Source organism: Pseudorca crassidens, chromosome 10 (assembly GCF_039906515.1).
Source record: "Pseudorca crassidens isolate mPseCra1 chromosome 10, mPseCra1.hap1, whole genome shotgun sequence".
Classification (NCBI taxonomy): domain Eukaryota; kingdom Metazoa; phylum Chordata; class Mammalia; order Artiodactyla; family Delphinidae; genus Pseudorca; species Pseudorca crassidens.
In genome coordinates, this window is record NC_090305.1 from 14121538 (window position 1) to 14142984 (window position 21447).

The 21447-nt window shown below is 40.4% G+C and overlaps 1 protein-coding gene across 4 annotated transcripts in view; it reads left to right on the forward strand.

Annotated features, from left to right (window-relative positions):
- RNF144B (ring finger protein 144B) overlaps positions 1-21447 on the forward strand; it is a 176673-nt gene that overhangs the window by 94701 nt on the left and 60525 nt on the right. For all 4 annotated transcript variants that reach the window (XM_067752093.1, XM_067752094.1, XM_067752095.1 and 1 more), the window contains one exon: positions 6897-7100. In XM_067752093.1, coding sequence (XP_067608194.1) covers positions 6933-7100 — 168 coding nt within the window. In that variant the 5' untranslated portion in view covers positions 6897-6932. The remainder of the gene's footprint in view (positions 1-6896; positions 7101-21447) is intronic.

Here is a 21447-nt window from a genome sequence, read left to right on the forward strand (position 1 = left end):
GGCCATTTTATAAAAGGAATTGGAGCATCTGAGGATTTCGGTATCTGCCAGGGGTCCTGAAACCAATCCCCCATGGATATCTAGGGACGACTGTACTAGAAAATAGTTTCTAATATGTTTTATTGTTTTCAAATAATGATGAAGTATCTTATTGTGATGCCATGCATCTACTCATTCTTTTACAAAGCAATTAAATGGACATAAAATATACTTGAGTAATTCCATTTCTGTGATTACTAGTGAGGCTGCCTGTGTTCCCGTTTGTTCTCGCCCTCTCAAGGCATGTATTAGAACTGTTTTTCTGATATTACTGGTTGTGCACTGGTTCATCTAGTGCACAGAGTGCACTAGATGAGTGGCCAGATGAATGGCCACTGAATGGCCAGATGAATGGCCAGAGAATGGGTGGCCAGATGAATGGCCAGAGAATGGGTCAAAGATGTAGTAAGGGAGTAGAACCACAACACTGGCCAGTATGGAGGTTTGCATAAGCCCTTGCCTCACTTACCACCAATGTCCATAGCCCTTGGTACTCTACCAGTCAGCTGGTCTACCTTCCATTCCAAACTGTATTAGGGTAGAATTTCAGCAAGTGGCTAATGGCTGATGATGGTCAGCACTTTCTTAGGTTCAGTCAGTACCATTTGAGTCACTAATAGCTTTGGTCAAGAACGTGAACCAGCAGTGAAATAAATCATTGCATTGGGTAGAAATGCCAAGGTCAACAAAATACTAATTTTTGGATTGTGTTGGGCTGGTTGCCTAACATGTCAGTCTTAGTTGATATTGGGAGGGCTTTCCCAACAAGGCAGAGGTGGGACCTTCGGATTACTGTTTCTTTCTGCTCTGCTAGAGTATCTCTGCTCTGCTTCCTGAGAATGTCTCTCCATTATACAGGCAGCACTTCAGCCCTACCTTGCCCACTACCTACTCTTCCTGAAAATGCTTCCCTTTGTTAGCTCCCTGTCACTGTGAAGCATTCATACCTTTTATGAATACTTTGCAGGGATGACTCAGTGTCTTGCAGGGGCATGTAAACATTTTGAGAACATTCATGTGTCTCTTCTGTTTTGTCCCTTGTTCTTGAGTAACTCTTAGACTTTCATATCATGGCCTGGAATTAAGACCCCTCACCACAGATCAACTGGATTTTTACATAAATTAATATTTCTATTACATAAGTAACATCCAGCTGTTTCATTGTATTAACTTTCTTTTTCTCTTAGTCCCTTTAATTGTGCTTTACCAATTTATCTAAATCTTAAAGTTTTTACAGATGGTGTAAAAATTCCTAAATAACTAGACAAGTATCCTAGTAAAACATTATCCTCTCCAATCATGTTATCTTTGTGCAGTGGAATAACAGCTATGATTTTGGGTAGTGAAACGGATATAAACTACGTTAGTTAAAAATACTTTGAAGGTTGGCTCTCTCACCCACTGCGTTTTTGGAGCAGATTGCCTTTTCAGGCCGCCAGCAGAATATGAAAATTCCTTATACATCCTGAGCTTTCCAGCACCGTTTCTGAAGTATTCCTTTCTTTGGCAATTCTAATGAAAACACAAGAGGGAAAAAGTGTCCTGTTCTTTCCTATCAGAAGGTGGTTGCTTCTCATATAATGAATACTTTGTAGGGTAAGAGACACTCAGAGTAGGCAGAACTGCTGATTCCCCTTTCCCGGTAATTTAGTGCAAAATCAGATGTTTTAGAGTGGCTTTCCTTCCTTGCATGCCCCAGCCAATCTGTCCTCTTGTGTGGTTACTTATAGTTAAGCAAGTGAGACTTCTACAATCTGGGTGAAGCCTGCCCTCACCACTCCACCCTCAATCCTGCCACCAACTTTAGAACATTTGAACTTGAAGTTAGCTTGTCACGTTTTTCTTCTTTGCAACATGGCTCTTACATTCGCTACCAAAATTCTTTTCTCGTTGGGTTCTTGACATCCAAAAAGAGGCTCAGTCACACTTGTAATAACTGTAAAAGTAATTATAATTGGTACCATTTTAAATCAAGCAGGAGGATGGAATATTCAAGTCACTTTCTTATTTTAGGTAAAATGTGAAGTGTGAGGCAAAACAAGTTGAGCAAGCCAGTAAGAGTGAGTTACTGGCTCTCTGGAAGGAAGACTTTTCTGGAAACCTGGAGGGGAGTGTGTGTATTGTCAGTGTACCTACGAGGATGTTGGTTCCGTGAGCAGGTCAGGAGGAACTGCGAGTGTGTGGTTGGTCATCTTCTGGCCACCCCTCTATGCTTCCTGGCATTTAGTTTAGTAGTTTGGGTGGGGGGATAGTTCTGCCAGTGGTGGTTTCATGTTGTAGAGAGGAATGAATTTTTTTTTTTTAAGAATTTATTTATTATTTATTTATTTATTTATGGCTGTGTTGGGTCTCCGTTGCTGCACGCGAGCTTTCTCTAGTTGCGGCGAGCGGGGGCTACTCTTCGTTGCGGTGCGCAGGCTTCTCATTGCGGTGCCTTCTCTTGTTGCAGAGCATGGGCTCTAGGTGCGCGGGCTTCAGTAGTTGTGGCTTGTGGGTTCTAGAGTGTGGGATCAGTAGTTGTAGCTCGTGGGCTTAGTTGCCCCGTGGCATGTGGGATCTTCCTGGACCAGGGCTTGAAGCCATGTCCCCTACATTGGCAGGCGGATTCTTAACCACTGCGCCACCAGGGAAGCCCGAGACCAGTGAATCTTAAGACATAAATGAAGAAACACTAGGACACCTTGGAGCCATTCACAAACATCTCAAGTGCGGGGGAGATTCGTTTAGAGGACTTCGGGATTCCCCAGACTATTGCTTGAAGGGCTCAATTTCTAATGAATCAATGGTGAACAGATTTCTTGTTTGTTACTCTTTTTCTATGAAGTGCTACTGTGTGTCATTTATTTCTAAAACATTCATTACTGATTTTGCCCAGAGTGAAAACCAAAGGGCTGGTTTTCGAACTGTGCGTGGTGAAGCCTTCAGCTTCCATGACGGTGCCTGGGAGGCTGCTGAAGGGAAAGTCAAGGGTACCTGGACGGGGTCTCCCCGTGTTGTTTCAACTGGCGCTAGTCTACCTTATCTCTGTTATCCAAAGGCGGGGTGCTTAAGATTTTGTTTTTATAAAATTCCACTGCTTTAAAAATATTCAAAAGCCATCACTTTGGGGAACTGGGGTTCTGGTAGACAGAAAGATAAATCACTTCTTTTTGAAGAATTATTTTGGATTGTTCAGCTCTCAAAGAGATGAAATATGTGACTTCTTTCCTCTGTCTCAGTCACAAGTTCTGCCTTGATTGGAATGCTTGGAATTTTTTTTAAACAAAATTGGTCTCTGCTTTGTAAAAAGTTTTTATGTTATAAGAATATATATATATAGTTTAAATTTATATGTATAAATTTTAAGCCACTTTATTGAGGTATGATTGACAGACCAAGAAGTGTACATATTTAATGTATAGAATTTGATGAGTTGAGAAGCAAGTATACACCTGTGGAACAGCATGGTGCCTGTGGTTAACAATACTGTATTGTATACTTAAAAATTTGCCAAGGGTAGAGCTTATGTTAAGTGCTCTTAATCACACGCACACAAAACAATGATAAATAAAGGGGGCAGGAGAAAACTTTTGGAGGTGATATTTTTATATTTTTACAACTTTGATTTCATAGCCTATAGGCATGTAACTCACAAACTGAGTAAAAACTTACGTATATTGCAAGGGACAAGATTACGTTTCAGATGTCCTTGATTCACACAACTTCTCTCCCTGCCTTCAAAAGAAGACTATTTCAAAGAGATAACTTTTTTTTTTTTTTCTTTTTCGCGGTACGCGGGCCTCTCACTGTTGTGACCTCTTCCGTTGCGGAGCACAGGCTCAGCGGCCATGGCTCACAGGCCCAGCCACTCCGCGGTATGTGGGATCTTCCCGGACCGGGGCACGAACCTATGTCCCCTGCATCGGCAGGCAAACTCTCAACCACTGTGCCACCAGGGAAGTCCCAGAGATAACCTTCTAAGAAGTATCCCTTTATGTCTTTGTTTTTCAAGTACATTGGCCTGTTAAATGTCCCCTTCTGAAAAATAGATTGTGAGAAAAAAATGACTTTCTTGAAGAATACCTTGCTCTCTTGCCTAGGCTGGGACAACAGGATTTATCTATTCTCAACAGCTTCCTCCAAATGGGCTGTTAGTGTAATTGACATTTGTGGTGTGGGATGTTTCTGGCCTGTGTCATTTCCCATCTTCCCTACACAGGAAGCCTTTACTGGCTACATTTCTTCTTCTTGTGTGACTTGGGATTTCTTTTTTTGAGGGGGAAAATAACTCAGAATATGTGGTATGAGCAGTGTTGGGAAAATAGAGATGAAAAGACGTTTTCGATAAGATGATGTATGTTATCAACGGAGGAGTCTTGGAGAAGAAAACAGGCGATAGTTGTGTTAAGTATAAACTGGGAACAGGGGAGAAGTAAAATCATTCACTTTTACCCCTAATTGACCCTAAAGGGATTTTTTTTTTTTTATCTTTAAAATCCTGGATTTGATGTGTAGGTTGATTTGAATTTAGTTTGCTATTGGATGATAGATCGTCAATAGTTAATTGAATAAGAATACTGTCTTGAACCATATTGGTCTTTTCCCGAGAAACATCTATCATATTGGAAGCCAGTCATTGGTTAGCTTCCTATTTAATTTATTTTTGGTCAAGTCTTTTACTACTACTTAAGGAGTAGGTGATAAACCATAAACACTTCAGGGCACTAGAGTTAGAAACTGTTGACTCTTTCTGACGTGCCACTGAGAAAGTTAGTGCAATTAGATCTCATAGATTTTTTTCTTTCTAATCTAATCTGGTTTTTTCTCCCGTATTTTAGTACTTTTGTACTAATATATGGAGACTTAAGTCGCTGTGGGGCTGTATAACAGATGCTGAATATGTAAAATAATTTCTTTTGCCCAAAAGTTGGGAGGAAGAGAGTCTGGTTCTTCTGGGGGGAGAGGATACAATTATTTCTATGGCCAAATTTATTAGAATTGGCCGTACTCTGTTAAAATAGTAAGAACTTAAGGATTTTGCTTTTATTTAATCAGAACATGAAATTTCTTGATGTGATATAAACTGTGTATATGTAGGGAAATTATTTTCACAATTATCTTACCTCTTTTAAAGATATTCTGAATAAAAACAATCTAGTGGAAGGGCTTCGGTTATAATTTTTATTTTTCGGTGTAGAAATATCCTTTCCTATAGTCATGCTATGTGTAGAGACAAATTTTATTCTTCAGTGATCTTATGATAGCCGTAGTCATGGAATTCACCTCTCTCTCTTTCTCTCTTTCCCTCCCTATTCCTATATCTCTCTCTCTCCCTGCTACATCCCTCCACATAGTATCCACTTGTGAGGCAGTTCTTGGGTAATGGACCAGGCACTGGACTTGGCCTCAGAAGATGGAGGTTTGAGTTTAGCTGTGCCGTGTATAAGCTCTGAGAACTTCGGCAGATTACTTAACTTCTCAGGACCTCAATTCATCTATAAAATGAAGGAAATAATCATTGTGGTTGCAAAACATTAAATGAAATAATGCATGTGAAGGAACACAATTAACACTGACACCTTATTGAAATTTTTTTTTAATTAATTAATTTATTTTTGACTGTGTTGGGCCTTTGTTGCTGTGTGCAGGCTTTCTCTAGTTGCGGCGAGCAGGGGCTACTCTTCGTTGCGGTGTGCAGGCTTCTCATTGCCGTGGCTTCTCTTGTTGTGGAGTACAGACTCTAGGCGTGCGGTCTTCAGTAGCTGTGGCGTGAGGGCTCAGTAGCTGTGGCACACGGGTCAGTAGTTGTGGCTGGCGGGCTCTAGAGCGCAGACTCAGTAGTTGTGGCGCACGGGCTTAGTTGCTCCGTGGCACGTGGGATCTTCCCAGACCAGGGCTCCAACCTGCGTCCCCTGCATTGGCAGGGATTGGGTGGATTCTTAATCACTGAGCCACCAGGGAAGCCCTGAAATTTTTTTTATTGGAGTAAAATATACATAACAAAATTTATCATTTCAACCATTTTAACTGTAATTCAGAGGTGTTACGTACATTCACAATGTTGTCCAACCATCGCACTATCCATTTCTAGAACTTTTTCATCGTGCCAGAAACTCTGTATTCATTAAGTGATAACTCTCCGTTTGCCCTTCCTCCAGCTCTTGGTAGTCCCCTTTCTACTTTCTGTCTTTGTGAATTTGACTGTTCTAGGTTCCTCATATAAATGGAATCATACAATATTTGCCCTTTTGTGTCTGGCTTATTTCACTTAGCATAATGTCTTCAAGGTTCATCCCTGTTGTAGCATGTGTCAGAATTTCATTCCTTCTTAAGGCTGAATAGTATTCCGTTGTACGTTTATATCACATTTTGTTTATCCATTCATCCGTTATGGACATTTGGATTGTTCCCACCTTTTGACTGTTGTGAATGATGCTACTGTGCACATCGGTGTGCAAGTATCTGTTTGAGTCCCTGCTTTGAATTCTTTTGGGTGTACACCCAGAAGTGAAATTTCTGGATCATATGGTAATTCTATATTTAACTTTTTGAGTGACATTCTCTTTTTAAGTATTTTTTGGATCTGTTGAATTGATCATAGCAATGCGATTCCTAAATGGTGTGTTTGTTCACAGTAGTCTTTTAATTTCCATAGTTGACTTGATATGAGTCAGGACAGTGAGGTCACCTTACATTTCAGGACTCTAGGAATAGGTTGCCAAGGTGATAAGCTCTCTAATCCATGGTTCTTAGAAGTGCATTTACTGTACACTTAGATCATTGAGGGTGAGGATTTGCCCTGCTGGTGCCCAGATGTGTTGGTTAAACAATAGCTGTATCAATGGATATAATATTTTCTGCTTTGGGCCTTTCTGTAGGGATAGAGGAGACTGAAGAACGCTGAAGACAGGCTGATGGGCTCAGCTGGTAGGCTCCACTGTCTCACCATGACTGCTGCCGAAAATCCCACACCTGGAGACCTAGCTCTGGCCCCCCTCGTCACTTGCAAACTCTGCCTGTGTGAACAGTCTCTGGACAAGATGACCACGCTCCAGGAATGCCGGTGCATCTTCTGCACAGCTGTAAGTTTACCCTGATGCTTTCATCATGAGAGAATACAAAGGGAAGAATTGTAAAAATACAGGATATACTTCTGTGACTTAACGAGAAGCCAAAGTTTGCTACAATATGATTCTGCTTGGGAGCGCAATTCCACATTTGGATATGATTCCAAATACTATCTTGAATAGTAAACCCGATATTTACTGGGGTTTAGGCAAAGTGTAACACGTATATGAAGTTGAATTATTGGTTGAATAAGCAGCATCTTTCTGTTCTTAAAGCTCTAGCTAAGGAACAAAATAGACATTTTAAACATCCCTTAGTTAACTATCATCTGTAAGAAGCTCATCAAGTGTTTTGAATGATGGAGAAATCAGGTAGCAATTTGCTGAATTTTCTTTCATGTACTTGCTCGTCTCCTACAAAGCACATGGTATACAATTGTTTTACTTTGTCGAATTTCCTTTTTAAATTTTTTTCCTATTTTCACAATATGCCGAATGCTGCTTATTCCTCATAACAAATATAACCCTATAGATCTGCAGGGGTGGGCTTGTCTCTTTTAGTTTGGCACTTGGTATCAAGGCCCGTGACCTTGATTGCATGTATCCCTGAAGGCTGGTTGGTTAAAGAACAAAGATAGGAAATGGACTGATGGGTTCACGGGGACTACTAGAAGTGTGAACCAGGTGGTCTTGTTCAAATTTTCATTTATTAAAGCATTTTTTGAGCTCCTCCTCTGTGCTAGGCACTTGATGCTGGGAATATAAAGATAAGTAAGATACTCCCTACAGAAAAGATGGACACATTGCAGGAGCTATACAAGAGTTTGGTGAAATCAGGGATGGCTAGACGTAACATACTGCAGGAGTGCCTCACTCACTTTAGGAGTGGGAGGGGGATTCCTGGTGGCAGTACTCTCTGACCTGAGGCCTTAACAAGAGATTGTAAACTGATGCCTGTGGGCCACATCGGGCCTCAACACATTTTTGTTTGCATCCCCAATTGGGAAATTTCAAATAACAAATTGGTAAATTTTTCATGAAAAAATGAAAAAGTAGTAAGATATAGCTACTCTGGGCCTGTATTCATAGGCCCAGAAATAAATGATCTTTCCTCTATTTATGGTACCTACCTCTCTCCTGTGTGTCCTGTGTGTTTGAAATAGCTACACTTTTAAACTAAGGATGGAGTAAGAGTCAGCTAGGAAGAGTGCTGGGCATTTCAGCATGGTAGAGGGGAGGGCCTTATGCCTAAATCACAGTAGTCAACTGTCTATCTTTGCTTTGGTAGGCCTTGTATGGACAGACTGTTAATATTTATTATACAATAAGCATAATAATCACCAGCCAAATGTGAATTTAATACCCCTGACTTGTGAAGGACATTGACCAGTTTAGATACAGTGATCAGTGCTTAAACCAACGGGAATGAGGAGAAAGAAATCATTTAGGAAATACTGGAGTAATTTATAAAAAGACATTTTACTAAGCATACTTTTTAAAAAAAAACAGTTAAGGTGAAGGAAATTTTGCTCCATCTCTTTTTTCTAAGTTAATTTAACTCACATGACACATTTTCTAGCTAGTTTATATCCATTTTCTTAAATTCTTTTGGATTGAGGATTAGCATAGAGAGAAGGCTTGGAATAATTTTTAGGTAAAAAGGAAAGTGACTAAAATCCTTTCCTTCTGTTTTCAACTGTAGGATCCAAAGATGGCAAAGAAATAGTATCATTTATCCCTTTATTCAACAGATATCTAATGAGCAGCATTTGTGTGTTCCGGGAACTGTTCTAGGCGCTGCGATTTATCAGTTAAAGAAACAAAACCCAGCATAGATCCTTGCTCTTAGGAACTTACATACTATCAAAGGAGTTACATAATAAATAATTAGCATACTAAATAGGTAAGTTACATACTAGTGGGTAATAGGGGCTTAGAAAAAAAGCAGAGCAGGAGGTTAGGAGTGTATGGACCAGGATGTTACACTGATAGTTGGGTGGACAGAAGGAGGCTTCAGTAAGTGATGTTTATGCTGGTTCTTCCTCATCTTGTCAGCGTGTGTTGCTTCGCAGGAAGTAAGGAAACGGCCTTGTCATCACGGGGCAGCTTCAGTTTCCTTTGGTCTTACTTTGTTTCTGAGTGCTGTGCTTCAAAACTGTTTTCTTTGACTTTCTCACATCGCTTCAGGACCTTTGCTAATCCTTGAAACAAATGAGTCAGAAGCAACATTCGGTTAAAGCCAGAGTGGAAATTTTTGTCTGAGGGTTAATGATGTTTCAAAGCAGGATATGGAATTCACTTTTTGCAATGAGATCTCGAAGAACAGAATTCAAATGTGTGCATCAGCGTTGGGTAAGGAATACGCAGACAAGCAGAAGCTGTGTTTCATACTCACAGATTACTGCCATTGCCATATTATTGTTTCCATAGAGCTTAGTTCCCAGTTAAAGACAGACAACTGCTTCTTATTTCTCCTTCAGCAGTTTGGGGGTAGGAGTTCATACAATTAGATTATTCTGTCATTTAGATTCATACTTCCTCATTGTTGGGGAGTACTCAAGAGCAGAAAGACAAATGGCTTCGTATTGTTGGTATCCCTCCAACTTGGGAACTTTTCATCGCTGTAAACATTAACCTTCCCTGGCTTCCCAATACCCCGTTTTCTATGATCTGCCAAAATAGTGAGCTGTATGTGTTTGATTACATTAGTGTCTATAAATTTGCAGTTGATACCAGATTCACCTGAAATACTATTCTAACGTTTCTGTTAGAGCTCTTATGTCTTCTTTTTAAAAACCAGTTTAAAAATGTATCTGAGGGTTACTGATGTTAAAAACCAGTTAAAAATACCAGTTAAAAATGTGTCTGATCCCCCTAGATTTTGATTTGCATTCGAATTAAAGATATTAAATGTGTTTTGTGTTTTCAAGGCTGAAAAGAAACCTGTGACATTTTTTAATAGGCTACATACTACTAATTCCCAATTTTAAGTACGATTGGATGACATCTTCCAATTATCGACTGGGAAAGCCTTCTTGTGCATGCCATATATTTAAAATGGTTTTGCTAAGATGGTTCCCTCTTCCCCCTCCCATGAAGAGAATGTCCAAATGTAATGGTTCTCTTGCTAGAGATGGTGCTATACTTATATATTTTCATCAGTTCAATAAAGCTCTTTATACATTCTGTCCCTGTCCTGTTTTCCCTAAGAAACAGTGTGATCAGTGTGCTTGGAGAGTACAGGATGGACAATGTCTGACTGGACCATTGGCTGTTGGCCAGCTCAGACCTGGCGCTTAAGCGGGTGTTCCCTAACCCAAGGGTGTTCCATGACCCTCCAGCTCTGTTTCCAAGTCAAATTAGCTTGGAAACGTGTATGTTTTCTAGTCCTCTCTTGGAGGCATGTAAAGCATAATTGCATTTTAGAGACTCTGTGAAATCTTGTGGTTAGAAAGAAAGCAAAGGGACCCTGTTGACCTTCTCCTGATGAAGCATTTCCGTTTGACCAATGCCACCTTCTTTTTGAGTGGAATACCTATTAATTTCCCCACAACCAGTGCATGGAAGAATGCCGCTTTGACTTACCCCATGGATGTAATTCTTGATTTAAATGACATCCAGAGAAAGGAAGGGGACAGATTTTGCTTCAAATAATCCATCGATGTATCTAGTTTCTTGTTAAAAGAAGCTTTACCATGTTCTGTTTGAGAAGATGGTTTCTGTTAGACTGTTTGCTCAGATTTAACATAGAGAAGAAAGTAAAGTATGAAGCAAGGGAAGCTAAATATACGGACAAAGATGGGCGGAGCTCTCACTAGCCTGACTTAAGTCATGAATCATTAGGTGCATCACGGAGCCAAAGATATTGTGGGGTTACAGAGGGAGGTGTTGTAAAATTCCTTGTTGTACTTGAAAGTTAAATATCTCAGGGATGTTAATTAATAATGAATAATATGGAAAAAGTCTCTCTCTCTCTCCCCACCCTCCCCCATGGATTTAAATAATGCAAATATGAAAATTCAAATTCCCCTTTTCTAGCTTTTGCAACACACTCTTTCAGATAATACCACACAATTATAATTCAAGGGAAAGAAAAAAAATTTCACAAAAATCCATTATCAAAGGAGGGAAAATTTGTGGGTTTCTCCCTTGTGAGCAATATTTGCCTCTCTGATTTATTTTGGAAGCTATTTCTGTCAGCCACGAATTAAAGAATAATGAAAACACAGTTGTTGCTTGTTTTCATAACCTAGATAATTTCACCTAAAAAGAGTTAGTATGTTGGCATGGCCTATTTACCATTCAGATTAAAGACAGGATGTGCTGAGCAAAAAGAAAATAAAGTCCAGCCATATTCTTGCCTTTTTTCCATTATGTTTTGTTGGCTCTAAGTAGTTAGAACTCCTTTTACTATTCATTTCTCTGAGCCAAATGGATTTTCCAGTGTTTGAAAAAGTGAGAGGAAATATAAAGCTTTTTAAACCAAGCCCTTCTTTTCCTTGGGGCCTGTTGGGTGACCTTTAAGCAAGGCCCACATAGAGCCTGGGAGACATTTACAGTGTGGGAAGATTTGCAGTGTGTGTGCGTGCATACGTTGTGTATGTTTCTGAGTACATCCAAACATACATGCGCACCCACACGGACTGGTAACTTTCAAATGAAGCAAAGAACCTGCAGTGGTTCTTTCCTGGATTCTAACCGATACCTACATAAGGAGGAAGGAATGTCATTTTTCTATTCCCACCTCCATTCTTCCCTTCCAGTGTCGTACTCATAGTGGTTAAAAGTGCAGATGCAGAGCTAGGAAGACCCAGGCTCGTGTTCAGGCTTTGCTGTTTACTGGTGTATAACTTTAGGCAAGTTCTTTGGCTTCTGTGAAGCTTAGTTTCTCACCTGTAGGATGAAGGGGGAGTAGTGGATAGTAGTATCTATCTTAGAGTGTTGTAGGAAGCATCGAATGAGAATCCCCGTACAGCAACTAGCACAGTCCCAGACCCCTAGTAAGTTAACATTATTATTCCTCTCTTTCCTAAGTTCTGTCAGTAGGCTGAGCTGTTCTGTTTTTCGAAAATGTTTTAGAGGAAGGAAATCGTGTAAAGGCTTGACTTGCTTCCTCATTAACCTTTTATAAAAAGGTGGCTATACAATCCAAAAATGGGCAGAAGACCTAAATAGACATTTCTCCAAAGAACACATACAGACTGCCAACAAACACGTGAAAGGATGCTCAACATCACTAATCATTAGAGAAATGCAAATCAAAACTACAATGAGGTATCACCTCACACCAGTCAGAATGGCCACCATCAAAACATCTCCAAACAATAAATGCTGGAGAGGGTGTGGAGAAAAGGGAACCCTCTTGCACTGTTGGTCGGAATGTAAATTGATACAGCCACTATGGAGAACAGTATGGAGGTTCCTTAAAAAACTAAAAATAGAACTACCATACGACCCAGCAATCCCACTACTGGGCATATACCCTGAGAAAACCGTAATTCAAAAAGAGTCATGTACCACAATGTCCACTGCAGCTCTATTTACAATAGCCAGGACATGGAAGCCACCTAAGTGTCCATCAACAGATGAATGGATAAAGAAGATGTGGCACATATATACAATGAAATATTACTCAGCCATAAAAAGAAACGAAATTGAACTATTTGTAGTGAGATGGATGGACCTAGAGGCTGTCATACAGAGTGAAGTAAGTCAGAAAGAGAAAAACAAATACCATGTGCTAATACATATATATGGAATCTAAAAACAAACAAAAAAATGGTTCTGAAGAGCCTAGGGGCAGGACAGGAATAAATACACAGATGTAGAGAATGGAATTGAGGACACGGGGAGGGGGAACAGTAAGCTGGGACAAAGTGAGAGAGTGACATGGACATATATACACTACCAAATGCTAGTGGGAAGCAGCCACATAGCACAGGGAGATCAGCTTGGTGCTTTGTGACCACCTAGAGGGGTGGGATAGGGAGGGTGGGACGGAGACACAAGAGGGAGGGGATATGAGGATATATGTATACATATCGCTGATTCACTTTGTAATACAGCAGAAACTAACACAACATTGTAAAGCAATTATACTCCAATAAAGATGTTAAAAAAAAAAGGTGGTTATATAGGTGATTTCAACTCACTACTATTCTGAGACACCCACAGATTAGCAGTTAGGGTTGAGAAAGAGAAATTTCTCTGTTGGATCTGTCCAAAGAGTGGCTAATGGCTGCATGTTTCAACTGAAGACCTAGCAGTAGGACTTATAGGAAAAACCAAAAACGAACACAACTTGGAAAGTCAACAGATGAGTACATTTCTGGTGGATGTAAAAGATTCAGATGAAAGTGTCTCAAGCTAACGTTTAAGAGCTGCTGACCCCCAATAAGAATATAGTAATATAATTACTTACTGGCTTGATATGTTTAATCTAGTATCATTTTTAGTGTCTTTTACTGAGAACTCTGTGGACTGCAGGAAATAATGAGGCATCTTACTCCAGCAATGTTATGGAACAGTTTTCCGTCCCCTCTTCTGGTCATGTGACCTGCCAGCCTTTCCTGAAGTTTTAAAATCTCCAGCTCCCTGGATTCCCATGTCTTCTAGTAGTACTAGATAGACAGAAGTAAATTCTGCCAGTTCAGAGCCCTCTCTTGCTCTGTTGGTTTCTGGTACTAAAATATAACCTGGCTTGCAAGGTTGGTGTTATGCTTTCCCTTAACTTTATCTTGGACGATCGATGGTGAGTTGGTAAATTTATCTTTGTCTTTATTTGTAAATGACCTCAATGTTCTTGCTGCTTATGCTTGACTGGAGTTTTAATGATAAGACTATGATGACTTGTATATTTGGCAGTCAAGCCACTGGTGTGAAAACACAAATTTTGATACTCTCTTTTTCCACTGACAACTGAGTGGCTGCAGGTCAGATAGCATCTGAGAAATAAAGGCAAACTGTAGTAGCATGAGAAATGGACTAGAGATGACTTAAGGGGGAGCTGGCTTCCTGGACCTATGATCTCATCCATTGCCTAATGCTTACCACTTACTTATTCAAGGAAAGTGGTAAAATGTGGCCAAAGGAAAGAGCAGCAGAGAGAACCATGCTCTTAAGGCCCTAATGATGGTGTCATGGCATCATAGTCCTAGAATTGGAAGGGACCTTAGATCTAATGCCCCTGCCTTCCTAGTGAAAGAAGTTCCTTTCCTGGATGCCAGAATGGCTTGACATTTAAGAGAATAGATTTCAAATCTGGTTGTCTGGGCTTCATTTATTCAACAAAGATTTATTGTGCCATGCACAGCTCTGATGGTGAAGATACAGTCGTAAATAATCAGATCAAGGTCTGGTTTTCAGATAGGTCACAGGTTAGTGCAAGACACAGACACTAATAAGTAAATGCAGACGTCAGATGATGATATGTGCTCTGAAGAAAAACAAAGCAGGCGGAAGAGGATAGGGAAAGCTAAAGGAGAGGGGGTTTCTATTTTACGTTAGATGGTCAGGGAAGTCTCACTGACAAGGTGTTATAGTTAGCCCTCTGCATCTGCGGATGCAGAACTGAGGAATGTGGAAGGCCGACTGTACTAGGCCATATTGTCTAAGGGACTCGAGCATCAGTGGATTTTGTTACCTGGCGGGGGTGCTGGAACCAACCAACCTGCCCACCACACGGATACAGAGGGTTGACTTATTTAAGCATTTATTTATTTAAACAGAAAATACATTATTCTGTATTATTAATTTATTTTTTATTTAAGCAGAAAATACATTATTCTGTATTTAAGCAGAGATCTGAAGAACATGGGGAACAAACTGTATAGATGCCTGGGAGAAGAGAGTTTTAGGTGGAGGGAAGCAGAGGTCCTAAGCTGGAAGTGTGCTTGATATGTTCAGATACAGCAAGGAGGCCAGTGTGCGTGTGCATGCACGTGTATGCGTGTGCGTGTGCATGTGCGTGTGTGTGTGTGTGTGTGTGTGTAGGGAGATCAGACATGAGGTCAGAGAGATAGTGGTGTTTGTGGGTAGGACCTTGCAGGCTATGATAAGAATTTCGACATTAGGTTGATGTGAGAACAGAAACCTTTGGAGGGTTTTAACCCACAGTGTAACATGATGTAATTTTTCCCCCCCTTTTTATTTTATTTTTTGTGCGTTATTTTGGATCTAATGTTGTTTTAAATGGATCAGTGTATTAATAAGTGTTCTCCAGAGAAACAGAACCAATGAAAGATACGTATGTATGTGTGTATCCACATGCTCTTACACATATGTATATATATGCATATGTATGCACGTGTATATATGTAAGAGTATATACGTACATACATATACACACATACATCTTTTATTGGTTCTATTATTAGGATTCTGTTTTCTCTTAGATTTATTATAAGGAAGTGGCTCATGCAGTTATGGAGGTGAAGTCTCATGACCCACTGTCTGTAAGCTAGAGACTCATCAGAACCAGTGGTGTGGTTCCACTCTGAGTCTGAAGGCCTGAGAATGAGGAGAGCCAGTGATGTAAGTTCCAGTTTGAGGGCAGGAGAAGGCCAATGTTCCAGCTCATACAGTCGACCAGAGAGAGTGAATTCTCCCTTCCTCCACCTTTTTGTTCTATTCAGGCCCTCAACTGATTAGATGAGGCCCATCTACATGGTGGGTTGGGGGGCAGGTGGATCTGCTGTACTCAGTCTTCCAACTTGGATGCTAATCTCATCTGGAAACACCCTCACAGACACACCTAGAAATAATGTTTAACCAAATACCCAGGTATCCCATGGCCTAGTCAAGTTAACGCATAAAATTAACCATCACAGTCACCCTGCCAGCTGTGTAGAGGATGGACTACAGGGGCAGGGGTGAAAGCATGGAGACTAGTTAGAAGGTAAATATGATAACCCAGGCCAGAAATGAGAGTGGCTTGGACCAGCAGGTGATAGCCATTTATGTCTGTGGATAGTCTGAGTCTTCATTTTCTTTTATATAATTTAGGGATAATAATAAATCATCCTTTAAGGTTAGAAGATCTAGATAAAGCATGTAGTACAGTGCCTGGAATACAGGTAGCATGTATAGCTCTACTGGTTTTGGTGTGATCGTCTAGATTTTGCTTGAAAACATCCAGGATTGGGACATACCATAACACTAGCTATTCAGTTATTGGAAATTCTAATCCTGAATTATCTTTTTCTTCTGCATTGATTTGAAACCTGTTTCTGTATAAATTCTACTTATTAGTATGAGTTCTGTTCTCTAGAATAAAATTGGTTGAAATCAAATTTTTATTCTATTCACTAGCCTTGTATTATTTGAATGAAGGTTATCTTTCTGTTAGAGGGCAAGGACAAGGTTACTCATTAAAAATTCACCCACAGGGCTCTGTCCAATGTGGGAATGTTAATAAATTTGTTCCCCCTTCCCCTGGTTCGGTTGACACAATTCTTTTGGAACAAGCTTCATTTGCACAACATTCTTGACTTTGATCATTGGTTGAACAAGTACTTAAGGCTTTTCTACTTTCTTTTAGAAAAGCATATAGTATCAGGGTAGCAGGGTGGTTCTAGAAAATGGACCAAGATTTAATTTCTTTTTCACAGAAGGTTATAAACAGATGGTATGTTGGTAATCTGCACTTATATGTCTTTTTTTTTTTAAAGCATACCTTGCCAGTGTTTAATTCTTTGAACCACATAGCAGAATGTGATAGGCTGGCCAAACATGCAAATCATGACCAGAGAGTGGGCAACAGTGGGTGTCCAGGGCTTCCCTGGTGGCGCAGTGGTTGAGAATCTGCCTGCCAATGCAGGGCACATGGGTTCAAGCCCTGGTTTGGGAAGATCCCACATGCCACGGAGCAACTGGGCCCGTGAGCCACTATTACTGAGCCTGTGCGTCTGGAGCCTGTGCTCCGCAACAAGAGAGGCCACAATAGTGAGAGGCCTGCGCACTGCGATGAAGAGTGGCCCCTGCTTGCCACAACTAGAGAAAGCCCTCGCATAGAAACAAAGACCCAACACAGCTGTGAAGGAAGGGAGAGAGGGAGGGAGGGAGGAAGGGAGGAAGGGAGGAAGGAAGGAAGGGAAAGAAAGGAAAGAAAGAAAGGAAGGAAGGAAGGAAAGAAAGAAAGAAAAGAAAGAAAGAAAGAAAGTGGGTGTCCAATGAGAGAACTTTCCCTTCCATCCACTGAGTCATCAAAGTTTATTCTTTTGAAGTATCACCTGTATTCCAATTTCCTCTAAGTCTATTCCCATCTAAGTCCTGATTCTACTCTTTCATTTGCTACTACTGTGTACCAGCCACTGTGCTAATTGTCTGCATAAGGTATAATCAGTCCAGCCTTCACGTGGGAAGCAGATCCACTGATAGAGGAAGTACAGTGTGCTGAGGGTTCATGTGGGAACCCTCTTAAACTAGACTTGAGGAGGTCAGGGAGGGTCTCCTGAGGAGGTCAGGGAAGGTCTCCTGAGGGGATAAGGCCAAAAGATGAATAGGAGATTGATTGATAGACGTGCTACAGGGAGGAGGGGCAACCACGTGTGAGGCACAGAACCAAGGAGGAGAGGTCTACTGAGGAACCCCACTGAAAGACATCCCTGGAACATGTTGTTGGAAGTATGGGTGTTCTTGGGCAGGAGGCTGGAAAGGCAAGCAGGGTCTTGTATGCCATGTTGAAGAGCATTATGGAGGCACTGGAAGGCTTTGTTTGGGTGTGGGGTGGGGAGGATGGCTTTGGCATAGGGTTGAGAATGGTCTGAAAGTGCACAGAACTGGAGTAGGATGAAGGAGGGCAGGTGGGTAGAACTCAGAGAACACCCTGGTCAACATATGCTGTATTTATCATGGTAGACTGTACTTTTGAGGTATGGAGTATTTAAATTATTTTCATGTCCCCAATTTCTCCTCCTTCCTATCCATTTGGATACTACTGTCAGATTTCTTAAAATGTTGCTGTCATAATGCTACTGCCATTATTAGGGATTCACGTGATCCTATTTGAATCATACTCCTTAGTGCTAACATTCAAGTTCCTCTAGGAACCGTTGTTGCACAGTGTTTACCCAAATCACCTTCTGCTCTTCTTGTGTGTGAAGTACCTCATACCTCCAGGTCTTTACTTCTTCCTAGAATTGTCCTCTTTTCTTTCTTTTTTATTCCCCCTGCTCAATTTCTAATGATGTCTCATTGCTTGGTCAGGGCATACCTCTGCTCATTATTCAACAAATACTTATTTTGACGAGCAGAACACTAAATTGGGGAGGATTTGTTGATGAAAAGCTCAAACATTGTTCTCACCCTGGTAACATTTGAGTTATGTTACCTGAGTGTAAAATGATCATCTTCTCTCTGAAAGCATTTAGCATTTAAAATCTGATATAAAAGATTTCATACAAATATCTGTATTGTCTTGTACTCTAGCTGTTTGGCATAGATCCATTTTATTTTTCCACCTAGACTTGAAGTTCACTGAGGGCAGAAACCCAGGAAGGTAATTAGGTATCATTAATCATCATTGTTGTTGTCATAATAATAGCAGCAAACTTATCCAACTTAGTGCAAGGCATCCTTCTAAGTACTTTCACTTATTTCATCCATATCATGACCCAAATCAGTCATTAAAAAATATCTCTATTTCTGGGACTTCCCTGGTGGCGCAGTGCTTGAGAATCTGCCTGCCGATGCAGGGGACACGGGTTCGAGCCCTGGTCTGGGAAGATCCCACATGCCGCGGAGCAACTGGGCCCGTGAGCCACAACTACTGAGCCTGCGCGTCTGGAGCTTGTGCTCCGCAACAAGAGAGGCCGCGACAGTGAGAGGCCCGCGCACCGCGATGAAGAGTGGCCCCCGCTCGCCACAACTAGAGAAAGCCCGTGAAAAGAAACGAAGACCCAACACAGCCAAAAATAAATAAATAAATAAATAAAATTTAAAAAAAAAATCTCTATTTTTGAAGATCATGAAGGAGATATACAGTAACTGCCTGTTTGCTAGTATAACAGTTTTTGGGATTTGTATACTCATGTTCTGAGGCCCAATCAGCCATCCCAAGCAAATCCTTCACCTAATTGCCAGTTTCCAAAAGTACCGGGACAGGCAGGGGCAACTGTGCCAGGACCAGATGGCTACTCCAGTTAACTTCAAGTCCTTCTTCAAAGTTGGCGGTAATTTCAGTGTGACATGTGGAAGATTTTTGTTCCTCTTTTATCTCTTTGTAGAAATAGGAAGCCAACAGGCAAATGAAAGCCCCCAACAGAAGAGTGAGAAGAAAAAGCTACTTGGCTGAATTCTCTCTTCCCTTCAGTTGTCAACTCAGAATGGCTTTCAGTCTTAGACCTCAGCTAAATGCAAAGGTTTTGGTGACCAGTGTCGTATATGCTGATGGGGGTAGAGAATTTAATTAGAAATAGAGTGAAATCTCAGTAACTTATTGTCATCTATTCCATTTTTCCTTGTTCTCTTCTTTTTAAATTAAAAATTAATTTTTAATCTTAAATGTGACATGTGCTGGTTTTAAAACAAAGTTAAAAACCTTTCAAAGTCTTGATTATATGAACAGTTCACCTGTACCCCCTTCTAGACTCTTTCTCTGTTAATGTATAGAAACACATGGATGGATACACATTTGTGCACATCACGTAATAGAGAAATGGGATCTGTAACTTGAGTTTTACAAATTGAACCTAGTGTTTTGTGGACATGTTTCTATATAATAATGTACAGACCTACCTTCCTTTTTAAGTGCTGCATAATGTTCTCTGGTATGGCCGTATCAAAATTTAATGAACTAGGTCCCTCCTAATGATGGGCCAGTTTTTGCTATTATAAATAAACATTTTTGTACTTACATAAATATGAAAATATATCTGAGATAAATTTCCAGAAGTGGAATTGCCTAAAAGGTGGGTGCATCTTAAATCATCACGTGTTGCCCTGTTGCCTTTCCATACTGTTGTGTCAGTTTACCTTCCCACCAATGGGGTAGAAAAAAACCCCCTTCTTTGACACTGGGTATTCTCAAACTTTTCACCTTCTCTAATCTGATATGTGAAAAGAACATACTATCTCATTGTTTAATCCATGCTTCCTTTTTTAAAGGAGGAAGTTAATTGCAGCAAAACAAACTCGTTTCATGAATCTATCTTTAAAAAATATGTGGCTCGTCCAGTGCCAGTACAGTTTCAGCTGATTTTATACCTTGGTATTCACAGTGCTGTCAAATTAGAAAAATGGGCCCTGTCTGGAAAAGTATACGCATAGGAGACATGAATGAATGAAAAAATAACGCTCATAGTGGTGGGCTTAAGGTGGTGGGAGATGCGTTATCACACACACACACACACACACACACACAAACTCTATGTTCAGCGACAAGATGTTACTAAGTAGGAAAAGAAACTTAAAAATTTAGACAAGTGGCAGCCGAAAAGGTTGTGAGTTAACTAGAAAATTCAATTAACTCTAAAACACCATTTTCTGAACATTTAAGTTAATCAAAGTTTGGTTAGGATATGGATTTCAGATATGCATGGAACCTCTTGGAATCAGGCTGGACACAGTCAGTGCCCCGTTTCTATGGAAGTAAATAGCTCTGTGTTAACGGAAAGCCTCAGTGGTTTTGAATCATTTCGCACCCCCAGTAAGGAGGTCCTTTTGGTTCGCCTCTTCTGGAAAGTGTGTGTGAGTTATTAGCCACGTGAATGTAGGGTTTTAATTCAATCTTTTTGACCCTCTCTTTATTTACCTTAAAAAAAAAATCAAGGAAGGGCAAACAAGAGCATTTGAGTACCTATTATGTAATATTTATATTGTAAGATAATTATTTTTTCCCCCATTTACTCTTACCCTGCAGTTTACAGGTCAAGAAACCAGTGCAGAATTAAGTTGCTTGACCAAGATCCATACTCTTAATTCCTGAATCATAGGGTAGTTTGGACGAAATAAGAACAATCTCTGTGAAAATACATAATGTACTGCCTAGCACATGGTATGTGCTCCCTAAATTTCATTTGTTAGCATGAACAATGGATGAGGCCCATATTAGGTTTTTGTAATCCTAAAAGTTTCTAAAGCTGGACCATGGCCTTTCTAATGTAAAATTGACAACTGGTTTTTATGTACATAAAAGGTGAGTCAGTACAAAGAAGATGTAAGTAGCAAATGATTTTAAAAAATCCAAGGAATTCCAGAGACCAGAGAGTATATGTATAATCTGAATACACTGGTGGCCATAGCCCCAGGTTGAAGGGATTGAGGGGTGTGCTATGAACTTTCAACTGTGTGACCTCAGGCAAGTTATGTGAGGAAAACAAGTGCTGAGAGATTAAGAGGTCTGTTTTACACACCTGGAAGCTTC